A 16,451-nucleotide genomic window follows, 5' to 3' on the forward strand; every position below is an offset into this window, starting at 1 on the left:
TTCTATCCACATGACAGGACAGATAAAATTGATGGAAGGGTGACACAATATGTTAAGGATGGCATAGATTCAAGCAGGATAAAAAGTTTTGCAGGAAACAGTGCACTAAGGAGTCTTTATGGATAGAAATTCCAAGGGTAAAAGAGAATATTATCATCGTGGGGATATATTACTGCCCACCTGGCCAGGATGTGGAAACAGACTGTAAAATGGTAACAGAGATTAGACTGGCTAGTAAAATGAGCCACTCAGTAATAACTGGAAACTTCAGTCACCCGAGTATTGACTGAGTAAATGTCCCATCAGGATATGCAAGAGAGGTAAAGCTCTTAGATGCCATCAGTTACTGCTTCATGTAGCAGTTAATCATGGAACCAATGAAATCTAGTTCTTAGTGAAACGCAGGACCTGGTACAAGAGATAAAGCTGGTTCCCTGTACGTACCCGGATCAGTCCAGACAGTGGGTTATGTTCCCCTTCCAGCAGATGGAGTCAGAGAAAACTTTGAAGGGTGCTCCCATATAAGCTATGGCTCCCATATAAGCTAGTGCACCCTCTGTCATCCTTCAGTATTCTTCTGACGCCTGCAGATGAGAGTGGCTGAACTCTAGTTCCCCACTAAGACTTCTGAAAAGCTAAATTTAGTGCTCTTTCCTCTATTTCTTAGCTTCCTTCCTATCTTAACATGGATCAAGGTTAACAGAGGATAAAAAAAAAAAAAAAAACAGGGAAAGCTCAGACCCTTGTCTAGGGCCCAGCAATCTAACTTGAAGGAAGAGCTGTTTTTCAGTCTCCATTGCTGTATTTGCTTTGTGGGGGTAAGTTTTTGTACCTTTCTTACTTGCAGGTTAGATTTGTAAGCCCCGGGGTGCAAGTTAGTGGTCCAATCTCTCCCCCTTTTCCTCCGAGCCGACCTGCTGCCCTGAGAAGTCGTTTTGCCTCTGGGCAGCCTCCACAGAGATGCGACATTCCTCTGTGTGGTGTAAATAGCAATTCAGGCAGGTCGGGGAGAAGGAGTAGTGCTGCAGACGGGGTTTTTCCCTGCTCCTTGCAGCCACTCACCAGTGATTCGTTGGCAGCTCAGCTCACAGTCCCATGCCGTGGTCCTCGAGGTGCTGCGTGTGCGGAGAGCCCGGTTCCCAGCTCTCCCGCGAGGGGATCTGTGCGAGATGCCGCCCTAGTGGGGAGGGTTCCTTGCAGCCGGCAGGACAAGCAGGTTCGCGCACCATGGCACGCCTCGATGCACGGAAGCCGGCCCCGATCCCGCCCAGCGCGGGAACAGTGGCCATCTTTGATTCTAAGCTGACTGCTCCAGAGCAGCCAGGGGACGATTCGGATGCCGGTTCTTCAGTGCTGCCGCCAATCCTGACCCCTGTCAACCCCCTGGACCCTTGTCCACCCCTCGGTGCCTTCTTCTGGACCACCTCCATTTTCGGCGGATTTTGTGCTTTTAATGCACAATGCCTATCTGTCCAGAATGGGACATCAGCAAGATCCAACAGGGCCTCCTCCTTCTAAGGTGAGCAGGATGGCTGATCCCCCGGGGCCTCCGGGATGTCCTCAGGGAGTGGGGGCCTCAGGACCTGGGGTTCACCAAGGTACCTCCAGGGTCCGCATGGTAATCATCCTCCGAGGGGCTTGGCTCCTCTTCCTCAATGCCCTCTCCCAGACCCAGAACTGGATGAACCCTCTCTGATGGCTCAGATGGAAGGGGATGATCCCTGGGTTCTGCGTCTCTTCCAGAGGGATGAGTTGGATCCGCTCATCCCATATGTCATGCAGGAATTGGATATTGAAGATCCACAAGACCCTCCAGGTCCTTCACCAGCTAAGAAGGGGGACCCCGTGCTCTCAGGCCCACGTCCACTGTCTAGGCCTTTTCCTTCCCATCCTACGCTACTGCAATTGCTGTCCCGGGAATAGGATTCCCCTGAAGCCTCCCTCAAGGTGGGTAGAGCTATGGATAAGCTATACCCCCTCCCAAACAATTTTCTGGAGCTCCTCAAGGTTCCCAAAGTGGATGCGGTGGTATCTGCAGTGACGAAACGAACTACCATTTCGGTGATGGGAGGTGCTGCCCTACAGGATATGCAGGATAGAAAGCTCGAGGTGCATCTCAAGAGAGTATTCGAGGTGTCGGCTCTGGGCGTCAGAGCGGCGATTTTTAGTTCCCTCACGCAATGGGCAGGACCGATGGGTCCAACAGCTCCTCAGTACACAAGAGCTGTCTCCTGCCGAAGCGCAGCAGGCTGACCGCCTGGAGGCCGTGATAGCATATGGGGCAGATGCGCTATATGACCTGCTCGGAGTTCTGGCCAGGTCTATGGTTTCAGCACTCTCTGCCAGATGCCTCCTGTGGCTCCGCAACTGGTTGGCGGATTCCTCCTCCAAGACCCAGTTGGGCTGCCTACCCTTCAAAGGGAAATTACTCTTTGGCAATGATCTGGACCAGATTATCAAACCACTCGGTGAGAATAAGGTCCATAAGCTGCCGGAGGATCGGCCGCTGGCTGCTAGGACCTTTGGTTCCACTATAAGCCGTTTCCAGAGGCAAAGATGTTTCCTTCAACCAAGAACAGCTGCCTCTCGTCTGCCCTCGTCACACTCCCAGTCCTGGTCTCATTCCTTTCGTGGCCGAAGATTTGGGAGCTACCCCAGGGGGCAGCTCCCAAATCTTCACAATGAGGCCATGCCGGCCCACTCCTCGGTCCCCAGGATAGGGGGCCGTCTCTCCCTCTTCCAGGAGGAGTGGGTCAAGATTACCTCGGATCATTGGGTCCTGGATATTCTAAAGCATGGTTATGCTTTAGATTTTGCTCATCCTCTAAGAGACAGGTTCCTCTTCTTTCCCTGCGGACCACCACAGAAACAACTCATAGTACGCCCTCGGAGCAATTCGCCCGGTTCCTCCGACGGAAGTGGGAGCCGGCCATTACTCCATCTACTTTGTAGTCCCCAAGAAGGAGGGATCCTTCCGTCCTATCCTGGATCTCAAGATGGTCAACAAAGCCCTCAGGGTCCCACACTTCAGGATGGAGACCTTACGCTCAGTGATAGCGTCGGTACACAGCGGAGAATTTCTGGCCTCCTTGGATCTGATGGAGGCTTATCTCCACATTCCCATCTTCAAGGCGCATCAACGCTTCCTTCTCTTCAAGATTCTGGGACAGCATTTTCAATTCCAAGCCCTGCCCTTTGGACTGGCGCCCCATACCTTCACCAAAGTATTTCAAACACTGGACACCAGTGGAACCAACGTGCCAACCTAGTCCACCCCTGTTTGGACGATTGGCTCATTCGGGCAAAGTCCCTGGTCCAGTGTCAATGAGCGATAGACAAAGTGTTGCATTTCCTTCAGTCCCTCGGATGGGTGGTCAATTTCTCCAAGAGCAGCCTTACTCCATCTCAGTCTCTATACTTCCTAGGAGCACACTTCGATACAGCTGTGGGCAAGGTACTGCTGCATCCGGATCGGGCCCGGGCTCTCATCTCCCAGGTACAGTGATTCATTTCGCTCTCTCTTCCCACAGCCTGGGATTATCTTCAGGTTCTGTGCACTATGGCGTCCATATCGATCTGGTGCCTTGGGCTTTTGCGCATATGCGTCCTCTGCAGAGAGCCTTGCTCTCCTCTGGAAACCGGTTTCTCGGGAGTTTCAGGCCATCCTCCCGCTGCCAGAGAGGACCAAGGACTGTCTGGTGGCTCAAACTGGATTATTTGTTAGAGGGAGTAAACTTGGCAGTCCCTCAGTGGGTGATTGTCACCACAGACGCCAGTCTCTCCGGCTGGGGAGCGGTCTGTCAGACAAAATCGGCAGAGGGGACGTGGATGGAGTTGCAAGCATCCTGGCTGATCAATCGCTTGGAGACCAGAGTGGTACGCCTGGCGTTGAAGCATTTTCTCCCCCTAGTCCAGCGTCGGGCGGTTCGGATTCTGTCAGACAACGCAACAACAGTAGCGTACATCAATTGTCAAGGGGGAACAAAGAGTCATCACGCTTCTCGGGAGATGGACAAGTTGTTGGCCTGGGCAGAGGTCTACCTTTCCCGCCTAGCGGCCTCTCACATCACAGGAGTGGACAACATTCAAGCCGACTTCTTGAGTCATCAACGCATAGATCCCGGAGAATGGGAACTCTCTGAGGAAGCAGTGGTCAGTGGGGGGTCTCCCCACCTGGACCTGATGGCCACTCTATGGAACGCCAAAGCTCCGTGATTCTTCAGCCGCAGAAGAGAGCACGGCGCGGAGGGAGTGGATGCCTTAGTCCTTCCCTGGCTGGGAAAGGTAATCCGAAAAGTAGAGAGTCACCACGGTCCAGTAATTCTGGTGGTGCCAGAATGGCCACGTCGGCCGTGGTTCGCGGACTTGTTCAACCTCACAGTGGGCGGCCCTCTTCGCCTGGGACATCTACCATGCTTACTGCGCCAGGGTCCGGTATTTTTCAACCAGGCAGATCGCTTCTGTCTTGCGGCCTGGCTTTTGAGAGGCGCCAGCTGAGAAGAAGAGGATACCCGGAGGCCATGATCTTGACCCTCCTCAAGGCTAGGAAGACCTCTACGTCCATTGCCTATGTCCGAGTTTGGAAGGTCTTCGAGACCTGGTGTGGCTTCGTACCTGTCTCGCCGCGGAGTGCCTCAGTGGCCCAGATACTGTCATTCCTGCAACAGGGCCTGGAAAAGGGATTGGCCTACAATTCCCTGAGGGTGCAGGAGTCTGCCCTCGGTTCCCTGATCCAGCACCGGGAGGGAACCCCCCTTTCCTCTCACCCGGACATCGATTTCTCAAGGGAGTGAAACACGTTAAGCCTCCAGTACATGCTCTGTGTCCCTCATGGAGCCTCAACTGAGTTCTTCGAATTCTAGGCGGCCCACCTTTCGAACCGCTACAAGCCGCTACCCTCAAGGATCTTAAGCTCAAGACAGTCTTCCTGGTGGCTATTTGCTCTGCCCGCAGGATTTTGGAGCGTCAGGCGCTATCGTGCAGGGAGCCCTATCTCCGTTTCATGGATTCAGGAGTTTCCTTGCACATGGTACCCTCTTTCCTGCCCAAGGTTGTTTCCACATTCCATATGAATCAGACGGTGGAACTCCCATCTTTCTCAACTGAAGATTCCTGTGAGCTACACAAGCTTGATGTTAAGCGCATCCTCATTCGCTATCTGGAGGCCACAAATGACTTTCGCTTGTCAGATCATCTTTTTGTACTTTGGAGTGGCCCAAAGAAGGGGGTCAAGGCTTCGAAACCCACAATTGCTCGCTGGCTGAAAGAGGCCATCGCCTCAGCATATATTGGTGCTGGCCCATTCCCTCCGAGCTCACGCGACTTCCTGGGCGGAGAGTCAATCCGTTTCACCTTGGGAGATATGCCAAGCAGCCACCTGGAAGTCTTTACATACCTTTGCTCGGCACTATCATTTGAATCTACAGCCACCGGTTTTTGGTTGTTTTGGCAATCGGGTCATTCAAGCAGGGCTATCCAGGGCCCACCCTAAGTAGGGAAGCTTTGGTACATCCCACTGTCTAGACTGATCTGGGTATGCACAGGGAAAAGAAAATTATTCTTTACCTGCTAATTTTCGTTCCTATAGTACCAAGGATCAGTCCAGACACCCACCCTAAGGATTTATGGGATTGGGATTGTCTCTCTGCTCAAATTGTTTTCCGTATACCACATGTTTAGTGGCTGTTTCATGGTTCATTTTGCAAGTTTAGTTGCCTCTTAAAATTTAGTACACACTGTACAGTTGCTCAAGTTGAAAGTGTTTTATACTTGATCCATTCATCTTGTCTCTTCGGCTTTGATATTCTTAATACTGAAGGATGACAGAGGGTGCACTAGCTGATATGGAGGCACCCTTCGAAGTTTTCTCTGACTCCATCTGCTGGACGGGGGACATAACCCACTGTCTGGACTGATCCATGGTACTACAGGAACGAAAATTAGCTTGGCAACAGAGAATGTAATGTAATAGTTTGACATAATCACTGGAAGGTGAATACTAAGGTACACTACTGAAGTAGCATTTAGTTATAAAAAGGGAGGCTATGATAAAATGAGAAAATTTGTTAGAAAAAACTGAAATGAGCAATCCACAAGGTTAAAAACTTGCAGGAGACATGGACACTTTAAAATTACAATCCTTGAGGCCCAGACAAAATGTATTCTATATTGTAAAAAAGGTTTGTCAGAAAACCAAATAACTGCTGGCACGGTTTAATAATGAGGTGAAAGAAACTATTAAATTCAAAAGGGCATCATTAAAAAAAAATGGAAAGCAGACCCAAATGGAGAAAATAGAGAAGAGCATAAGCACTGGCAAGTTAGATGTTAAAAAGTAATTAAGCAGGCTTAGAGAGAATTAGAAAAAAAGCTTGCTATAGAGGTAAAAATAAATAATAAAAACATATTCAAATACATCCAAAGTAAACAGCCTGTGAAGGAGCCAGTTAGGCTGCTAGATGATTGAGAGGAAAAAGGGGTGCTCAGGGAGGACAAAGAAATTGCAAAAAAACTAATTAAATTCTTTGCCGATGTCATGACATACCCACACCAGAAACATTTTTTGATGGTGATGACTTTGAGTGCCTTGATGGAATCACCGTGAAACTGGAGGACGTAATAACTCAAATTGACAGACTAAAGAATAAAAAAGTTATTGGGATTGGATCATATTCATCCCAAAGTTCTGAAGGAGGGTGGCCAATGTGACACCAATTTTTAAAAAGGGCTCCAGGGACGATCCAGGAAACTGTAGACCGGTGAACCTGACATCAGTGCCGGGCAAAATGGTCAAAGCTATTCTTAAAAACAAAATTACTGACTACATAAACAGACATGATTTAACGGAGAGAGTGAACATGGGTTTTGCAAAGGGAAGTCATGCCTTACGAATTTACTAGATTTTTTTGAGGGTGTAATTAAGCACGTGGACCCTCATATTGTATTTGGATTTTCAGAAGGTATTTGACAAAGTCCTTCATGAGATACTCTTCAGGAAATTGGGAAGTCGTGGGATTGGAGGCAGTGTCCTGTTGTGGACTTGTAACTGGATAAATGAAGGGAAGCAGAGGGTAGGACTAAATGGTCAGTTTTCCAAATGGAGAAAGGTCATTAGTGGAGTACCCTAGGAGTCTGTACTGGGACCTGTGCTATTTAGTATAAGGTCTACATTCAGACACAGTCCAGATAATTTTGGAGGTATATTCAATAGTGCAACCGCCCTCTTGAATATAGCTGGGTATCTTAAAGTTAGCTGGCTAAATAGAGTCTGCCAATTTTAGGCCAAGCTTATGGCCTGACCAGACTAAGGGGTCATTTTCGTAGTGCATCGCACGCTAAAAAGGGACTTTTCGCACGCGATAGCTAGCTCGGGGCGGAGTCAGCCCCGGAAGAGGAGTCATCAGGGCGAACATGGCGGAAAGATCGCTGGCTGTGAATAGGTAAGAACCCTTTTCGCTGCCAGTAGCGCACCCAATAGCACCACCTTTTACGATGGCGCTTTTGGGTGCGAAAGCCGGCAGCAATCGCACCGCGGAGGTGCGATCGCTGCTGGCTTTCGCAGGCCCGCCCCCGTTAGCGCCGGATTCACTATTCTCTGCGAGAATTCGCTGCGAGAATAGTGAATCCAGGCCTTAGCTGGCTAAGATATCCAGCTAACTCTGAATATATTAGAGTTATACAACCAATGTAGCCAGTTACGCCCTCAGAATGTCCCTATATTAGCCGGCTAAACTCTAGCCGACTATCTTATTAGCCAGGTAACTGCCCAAATATTCATTTAGCTGGCTGACTTTTGAGTTAGCCAACTAAATGCTTTTGAATTTGGACCTACATATTCATAAATGATTTGGAGCAATAAGTGAGGTGATCATGTTTGCAGATGAGAGAAAATTGTTTCGAATTGTAAAAACAGCAGCAGATTATGAAGAACTGCAGAAGGATCTTGTGAGGCTAGGAGACTGAGCTTCTAAATGGCAGATGCAATTTAATATGGACAAGTGCTAATTAATGTACGTAGGATAAAATAATCCCAATTACAGGTGATTGATGTTGTGTTCCGTGTTGGGAGTCACCACCTAGGAAAAAGACCTCTGTGACCTTGTGAACAATACCTTGAAATCTTCTGCTCATTGTGTGGCGGCAATCAAAAAGGCAAATAAAATGTTGGGAATTATTTGGAAGGAATAGAGAACAAAACTGAAAATATCATGCCTTTGTATAGATCCATGGTGTGACCACACCTTAAAAGTATTGTGTGCAGGTTTAGTTGCCCAACTCAAAAAAGACATGGCGGGCATAGAAAAGGTACAGAGAAGGGCGACAAAAATGATAAAGGAGATGAAAAGCTCCCTTATGAATAAAGACTAAACAGATTATGGCTCTTTCATTTAGAAAAGAGACAACTGAGAGGTGATAGGATTTGAGATCTCTAAAATCATGAGTGGGGTGGAACAAGTAAATAAGAGACAGTTATTTACCCTTTCAAACAACTGAAACTAGCAACTGGCAGATTTAAAACAAATCGTAGGAAGTATTTTTTCACTCTGCGCACAGTCAAGCTATGGAATCTGTTGCCCAAGGACATAGTCAAGGCAATTGCCGCAGTGGGGGATTCAAAAGAGGATTGGACAAGTTCCCGAAGGAAAAGTCCTTAACCAGTTATTAGCCAGGTAGACTTGGGAAAACCAGCGCTTATCCCTGGGAGTGAGATACAAGGAATAGATCAACTATTAGTCCTGGGGGAATTCTGTGCTACTGTGGAGAGCAGATTTTGTGAAGAATTCCACACCCCCGGGCAGAATTGCCATTTTCTGCGCAGAATAGCCAAATTCAGAAAATAGCAGAGGAGACCCCGGCATGCCGCGAACGGAGCACATCCCACGTGTGCCAAGGGATGCGCTCCGTTCGCAGCAAAGATGAAGGTCAGGGCGCGCTGTTCGCAGCGAAAAGGGAAGGCCCCGTGTGCTGCAAACAGCACGCCCAGGCCTTCATCTTTGCCGCGAACGGAGCGAGTCCCGCAGCACACGTGGGATGTGCTCCGTTCGCAGCATGCCGGTGAGAGAGAATGTGTGGGGGAGAGAGGGAAGGGGGTGTGGGAGAGGGGAGAGTGAGAGAGAGCAGGAGGGTGTGAGAGAGAGCATGGGAAGTAAGAAGGGGGATGGGGGGATGTTTGAGTGTGAGTTTCAGAGAGAGGGAGCCTATATGAGGGGAGGGGTGTGGGGGAGGGGAGGGTGAGAGAGCATGGGAGGTAAGAGGGGGGGGGATGCTTGAGTGTGGGTTTCAGAGAGAGTGAGCCTATATGAGGAGATTGTATAGGAGTGTGTATTTGTGTGAGAGATTGGGAGCTCATGCGTATGAAAAAGGGATTGTGTGTAAGTGAGGGTGCTGGCCTGTGTAAAGGGATTCTGTGTGTGTGAGACAGAGGCTGTGTGAGAGAGAGACATAGGTAGCCTGTGTGAGGATGTATGTGTGAGAGAAAGTGAGTTTGTGTGGGTGTTTATGCAAGAGAGAGGGCCCTGTATGAGGGGATGTGTATGTGTGCGAGGGAGTGAGGGAACTTGTATGAGGGTGTGTGTATGTGTACTAGAGAGAGGGAAGGCCAGAGGGAGCCTGTGTGTGAGAGAGGGAGGGACAGAGGGAGCCTGTGTGAGGGGCAGTACTGAGAACGGAGTCAAACTCTGGGAGTGGCGATAGAGTGGAAGGGGGTTGAGCCTAGAGATGGAGGGGAGAAATACTGGCAGGTGTAGGAGTTGGGGCCTGAGAGGGCAAAGTGGCCAGGGGAGTAGGGAGAGTGAGTGGGAGGAACACTCTTACAGTGAATTTCTAGGGAAATTCTGCTCAAAATATTTAAAATTCTGCATCTTTAAGTAATAACTTTTTTCTGCATTAATTTAAAATGTAATTACTTAAAGACTGTCATGTAAATTGTGTTATTTTGACCAATATAAAGTTTGCAGAATTTTAAGTTTTTGTGCGCAGAATTTTAAATTTATTTGCGCAGAATTCCTCCAGGAGTAAACTATTGGGGATCTCACGGGTACTTGTTACCCAGACTGACCACGACCGGAAACAAAATGCTGGGCTCGATGGACCTTGGTCTGACCCAGCATGGCACTTCCTATGATTTTATGTTCGTATCCCCAGGGTTGTTTATGTTATGTTTTACTGATATATATCAATATATGCCCTGGCTTTTTAAAATTGAGTTAAAATCGGGTTTCTAGTGATGTTCACCTGGAGGCTTCTTGCCATAAGCTAAAGAACAGTAAACGGTCAATATTTGCAGTATTTTATATTTGCACATGGATTGTTATTTGGTAATTAAGTTTGTTGATGGAGCAGGCCCCTAGGCCCAGGTTGCAGCACTATGCACTTTAGTAGTCGTTCACCTACCAGAGCGAGGGAACATTGTATGAATCTTGAGGGAGGGCAATGGAAGATATCTGATTTGACATAAGCAATATTGTTGTACTGCAGTTTCAAAAAAGGTTAATTGTACCATTTTTTTTGGTGGTGATGAAGAGCTGCAACTATTACAGAGTAAAAACACGGGGTAGGGACATGACCTAAAAACTTTGAAACCCTGCTCCATGACACAGGAGACTGAAGTTCAAGTCTTCTGTCCAATGGGGCGGGCAGGGCTTGGCGCCTGAGATGGGAGGGAAGACAGTTGCCACTGCTGAAGTGACCCTTGCCAGCCAGTGCTGGTCTCAAGGGAGACCTCTCTGCAGCCCTCCAGGCTGGCGAGGGCTCTGGTGTTACCTGGGCATGTCATTTGTGATGGGTTGTGATTAAAAAATTAAGGAGTTTGCTCATGATGACTTCTCCAGGATGCTCTTGAATGCTCCATCTATGTTCAGAAAGGAGTTTCAGTGGCATTTAAAGCTACCTGGTGCTGTTTGGTGCACTAAAGCCTGTCCCTTTTCTGCCTTACAGATCCCAGGACTTAAGATGCCCAGAGGAATTGCCGTTGATTGGGTTGCAGGGAATATCTATTGGACGGATTCAGGACGAGATGTTATTGAAGTGGCTCAGATGAAAGGAGAGAATTGCAAAACTCTAATCTCGGGCATGATTGATGAACCCCATGCAATAGTTGTAGATCCACAGAGAGGGTAAGATACAAACCCTCTATGTTAATATTTCTTTTCCATAAATAATTTCAAAATGAAGAGATTCTTTTCCTACAGATTTTGGCCATGATCAATTTGTATGTTAGATTGCATAGGTGTCATGTATGTATACGGTTTGAGGAGACTTAGTTTTCCCAAAATAATTTCCCCAGAATGAAGTAAGGGGAAGAAGGTCTGCGCAACCAGCATAGGCCTTCCTGTCAGTTGCCAAAGAGAAGACTGAGATGCAGTGGCATATTAAATGGGGTGGTCCACCACGGGTGACAGCCAGGAGAGGTGGTGCCATTGTGAGGGTTGAAATATGGCCCTTGACCTTTGTTTTGTTTTTTGTGGGGGAGGGGGAGATTTTTTGTATAAATGTTTTCAGCCATGTGTCTCTATGGCCAGTCAGGAAATAGCAGTCTGCACCCCTAATAAAAGCAGCACAACAGAGGGGGCCAATAAAAAGAAAACTTGCAGTAGGGGAATAGGTAGAAGGCTTCATTGACGGGGCCAATCATGGAAGCGCGCAAGCGACAGCTCCAATGCATTAGCATGATGATTGACAAGCAGCAGCACAGCACAGGGTCGAAGGCAGGACCTTGCTTTGGTTGGAAGCAAGGTCCTGCCTTCTACCACATCCCTATACGAAAAGCAGACCAGCAAGGAGTGTGGGACTGGGACAGAACCTCTTCAAAATTAGCTTCTGCACACGGACAGATCCGAGGGCAGGAGGTAGGAAGTAATGTTCTGCTTGCGCAGCTGTTCTCTTAGGATCTTAGTGTCGGCACGACATTTGAGTTGAGCAGAAAAACAGTTCAGGGAGCATGAGCAGTGACAGTGAAAATGTATGAGAGGGGAGAGAAGGTGGGGAGCAAGACAGCTGGGGACTGAAAGGTATGGGAGGGGAGAGGTGGCTGAGGACAAGACTGCTGGGGATGGGTGTATGAGAGCCAGAAAACCTGTGTGTATGAGAGTCAAAGCATGTGTACGAGAGTGTATGTATGTGTGAGGGAGAAGAGAGGCTGTGTGTGTGAGAGAGGTATTATGTGTGAGAGCCTGTGTGTGAAGGATGTGTGTAAGAGCACTGTGTTGAGCATATGTGTGTAACAGAGAACTGTGTGTGTGTGAGGAGGGGGGTATATGTATCTGTGAGAGAGAGAAAGAGGAGGGGGGTGTTGTGTATATGAAAGAGAACGTGTATGTAAGAGAGGATAAAGTTTGGGCAGCCCTCTTGTCCAATTCACAACAATCTCAGGATAACTGGAAATCAAAAAATCCCAGATATGAAAAGAGAGGTAGATTTTTTAATCCTTATTAGTTTCATTATTGGGTGTTATTTGATGTGCCTGCTGTTTTGACTTTATTATATTGGTGTTTTGGAAATGTATAAACATTTTTATGAGGTTTTAATTATTGGATGTTCTATTCATCAGCTGTTTTGAAATATTTAATCTTTTTCTTTATGTGGTTTTGCTATTATGATTGATGTTTTTTCTTAATTTTATTTTTTGGTTTGTCTGTCTTCTGTATGTGTGATTGAGGTGAGGGATTTTGCTGCTTTGTAGTTTTTGTGTAGGGGTCTATAGCAGTCTGACTTGTTCAGTTTTCAACAGCAAGCTTATTATTGGTCATCTTGGGCCTTTTGAAATATTCATAATGCTGCTCTTTCATGGATAGTTTTGTTGCTGTTTTGAGTCCTAGGAATGGCTGAGCATTGAGACTAGGTTTCCTATGTTTTTTTTATAAAATAAAAAGGAAAATTGGTTCTTACCTGCTAATTTTCATTCCTGTAGTACCACAGATCAGTTCAGACTCCTGGGTTTTGCCTCCCTTCCAGCAGATGGAGACAGAGAAATTTTCACAGCCACTGGCATATAACCTGCAGTTATTCAGTATTACTATGTTCCCAAGCTAACAAATTTAAGCAAACAATATCCCCCAAATGAGCAGGGGAAAGGGAAAACAACTTTATTACGTAGACCGTAATAAAAACTTCAGTTAGTGATCAGAAACCAGTGCTATTTTGCAGATAATAAAGACAAAAAGGACAGATTGAATGGACTCTCCTATTCACGCTAACCTAATAAGCAGGACTCTGGACCAATCCGTGGTACTACAGGAATGAAAATTATCTGATAAGAACCAATTTTCCTTTCCCTATATATACCCAGATCAGTCCAGACTCCTGGGATGTACCCAAGCTTCCCTAACTGGGATGGGACTGCGAGAGTCCCGTTCAAAGTACACTTGCACCGAAACTGCCGACATTCAAGGCCTGGATGTCCAATCGGTAGTGTCTAGCAAAGGTATGTAAAGACTTCCAAGCAGCTGCCCTGCAAATCTCTTGCGGCGACACTAGCTGACATTCTGCCCAGGAGGCCGCCTGGGACCAGGTAGAATGAGTCCCTAACCCTTCTGGGATAGGACACCCTCAACAGATATATGCGGAACCAATAGCCTCCTTCAACCAATATGCAATCGTGGCTTTTGAAGCCTTTTGACCCTTTTTTGAACCACTCCATAGCACAAAAAGGAGATCTGACAATCTGAAACTGTTAATGACCTCTAAATTTCACAATAAAGCCCTTCTGACACACACAAGTCTTAATTCTTTTGCATGAGGTGCACCAGCTTCCAAATTTGGAAAAGCCCCACAAACAGCACTGCACACATGCCCTTGAGAACCAAATTAAGGCTTCAAGATGGACACACTGGACGAACAGGAGGGCGTAAATGCTTAACTCCTTTGAGAAAATGCACAACATCCAGATGCGCCGCTATGGGCTTTCCACGAATCTTCCCTCGAAAACCACCCAGGGCTGAGACCTGCACTCTCAAAGAAGTAAATGACATACCTTTCACAATAAAGCCCTTCTGAATCAGCCCTTTCTGCAGAAAGGTTAGAATCTGCACCATTGACGCCCGCCGAGGATCGATCCTTTGGTTAGTGCACCAAGACTCAAAAACCCTCCACACTCTGGCATACGTCAAAGAAGTGGAAGTCTTTCGAGCCTGCAACAGGGTAGTAATAACATCCTCCAGCTATCCCTTTTTTCTTAGATGCCCCCTCTCAAAGCCAAGCCGCTAGACAAAAGCGAGCTGCCTGATCAGAAAATATGGACCCCCTGACGTAGTAGGTTTGGAAAATGCCCTAGCTGTAATGGTCTGGCCACCACTAGATTGAACAGCGAACCTAGATTGAACAGCGAACCAAGGCCTCTGGGGCCACTTCGGAGCCATCAGGATCACCCGTCCCGGATGAATGTCTGTTCTCCTCAGTACCTTGCCCACCAGAAACCACGGCAGAAAAACGTAATGAAGGACATCGCTCGGCCAAAGAAGAACCAAGGCATCTACCCCTTCTGCTGTTTGCTCTATTCTGCGACTGAAAAAATGAGCTTTGGCATTCCGCTGAGTCACCATGAGATCCATATGAGGAACACTCCACCTGCAAGTAATGAGACGCATCACCTTTTCCGACAATTCCCATTCTCCAGGGTCCAACTGCTGATGGCTGGGAAAAATCGGCTTGCACATTCTCAGATCCCGCTATATGAGAGGCTACTATCAAGGCCAGATGCTGCTCTGCCCAAGACATCAGCATCTCCGCCTCCTGAGCAACCACTCAACTCTTGGTACCCAACTGATAGTTGATGTAAGCCACCGTCGTGGCATTATCAGACAGGATCCAAACCGGGCAATTGCGCAGAATAGGTAAGAACACCTGGAGAGCTAACCATACCACTCTCATCTCCAGACGATTGATGGACCATGACGCCTCCTCTGGCAACCATTGCCCTAGTACCGACTGGGACTGACACACTGCCCCCCAACCAGAGAGACTGGCATTGGTAGTGACCACTGTCCATTGTGGCACCTCCAAGTCCATTCCAAGGTTCAAATAGTGAGGAGACAGCCATCATGATGGACTGGACCTGGCCAAGTCAGTAAACGGAAGAAGTAGATGAAACAGCTCCGACACCAGGTGCCATTGTGCTGCAGAGGTCTCATATGAGCAAATGCCCAAGGGACGAGTACCAAGGTAGACGAGCTGAGGGCCCGTAGGTAATCCCAGACCCTGGGCACCCAGGCCTGCAAAAGACTCCAAACTTTGGACTGTAACCTGATCATCCACTGCTCTGTGAGAAACGTAAAATTGGGCAAGACGACGGGATTGAGGAGTGAGCCTGCCTCCCTTCATTGTGAAGGCTTAGCTCCGCCAGAGCCCTGGCTGGAGCTTTCCCTGCCTGCCCTATGGGCTCGAAAGGACTGGTTCCAGGACTGCGACCTCCCCGAGGCTTTCCTCTGCCCAGCCACCGGAGCTGTGCTCTGATGAAAACACCTCTAGGACCAATACCAAGAGAGGCCCAGGAAAGATCCCTTAGGCCCCTTGGCCTTGTCTTCTGGCAATTTGTGCACCTTATTGTCACCCAAAAGCTTTATAAGCTGCTACAGATCTTCTGTAAAAAGGAGTTTGCCCTTAAAAGGCAAAGCTCCAAGCTGAGCTTTGGAGGAAATGCTGGCCGACCAATTCTACAGCCATTAAAGCCTCCTGGCTGAGACTGCAGACATCATCGTTCTGCTCCTCCTGCTGAGACACCGAGAGTGACAGATCCCTGTTTTCCTGTAACTGCTGCACCCAGCGCAGCAACGCACGAAGCATAAAACTGCTACAAACAGCAGACCGGATGCCCAGCACCGACACCTCAAAAATCTTTTTAAGATGCACCGCCAGCTTCTTATCTTGCACATCCTTCAGGGCTGCAGCCCCCGCCACTGGAATGGTCATTCTCTTTGTTACCGCTGAGACACAGGCATCCACCTTCGGAACTCGCAAGAGTTCCAGAGTGTTCTCGGGCAATGGATACAGCTTGACCGTAGCCCTGTTCACCTTAAGTCCAGTCTCCTGAGTATCACACTCCCTGACCACCAACTGCTATGAAAAGAAAAAGTCTTGATCGGTCCGCATAAGCCTGATTTAACTGGGTCCACTTCCTCCTGGTCAGGATTCCCCTGGGGGACCACTGTGCCTAGCTCCGCCAGGACATGTGGAATCAGGGGTTTCAGCTCTTCCTTCTGAAAGAGGTGAATTACCTTGGGATCGTCATCTTCTAATGCTGGGCCAGGCCTCGACTCCTCAACCGGACCCTGCTGATCCAGATCCGTGTCTGGAGAGCCAGTCCCCGGGGACAACCCCCTCTCAGAATCCCCTGAGGAAGCATTGCCGGTGGTATCTGCCACAGATTGCCCGTGGACCTTCCGAATCCTCATGGCTCCTGAGGCCCCGGACACCTTAGCCTTTTTCTTGAGCAGAGGACCCTCTGCCTTACGCTTGCG

General features: G+C 48.2%; 1 protein-coding gene across 1 annotated transcript in view; it reads left to right on the forward strand.

The window, feature by feature from the left end:
• Nucleotides 1-16,451, forward strand: part of LRP1 (LDL receptor related protein 1) — a 657,378-nt gene that overhangs the window by 589,416 nt on the left and 51,511 nt on the right. Inside the window, 1 exon segment of the mRNA XM_029594881.1 lies at nucleotides 10,936-11,114. Within this exon segment, the coding sequence (XP_029450741.1) occupies nucleotides 10,936-11,114 (179 nt within the window).

Source organism: Rhinatrema bivittatum, chromosome 3 (genome assembly GCF_901001135.1).
Source record: "Rhinatrema bivittatum chromosome 3, aRhiBiv1.1, whole genome shotgun sequence".
In the NCBI taxonomy this organism is placed as follows: domain Eukaryota; kingdom Metazoa; phylum Chordata; class Amphibia; order Gymnophiona; family Rhinatrematidae; genus Rhinatrema; species Rhinatrema bivittatum.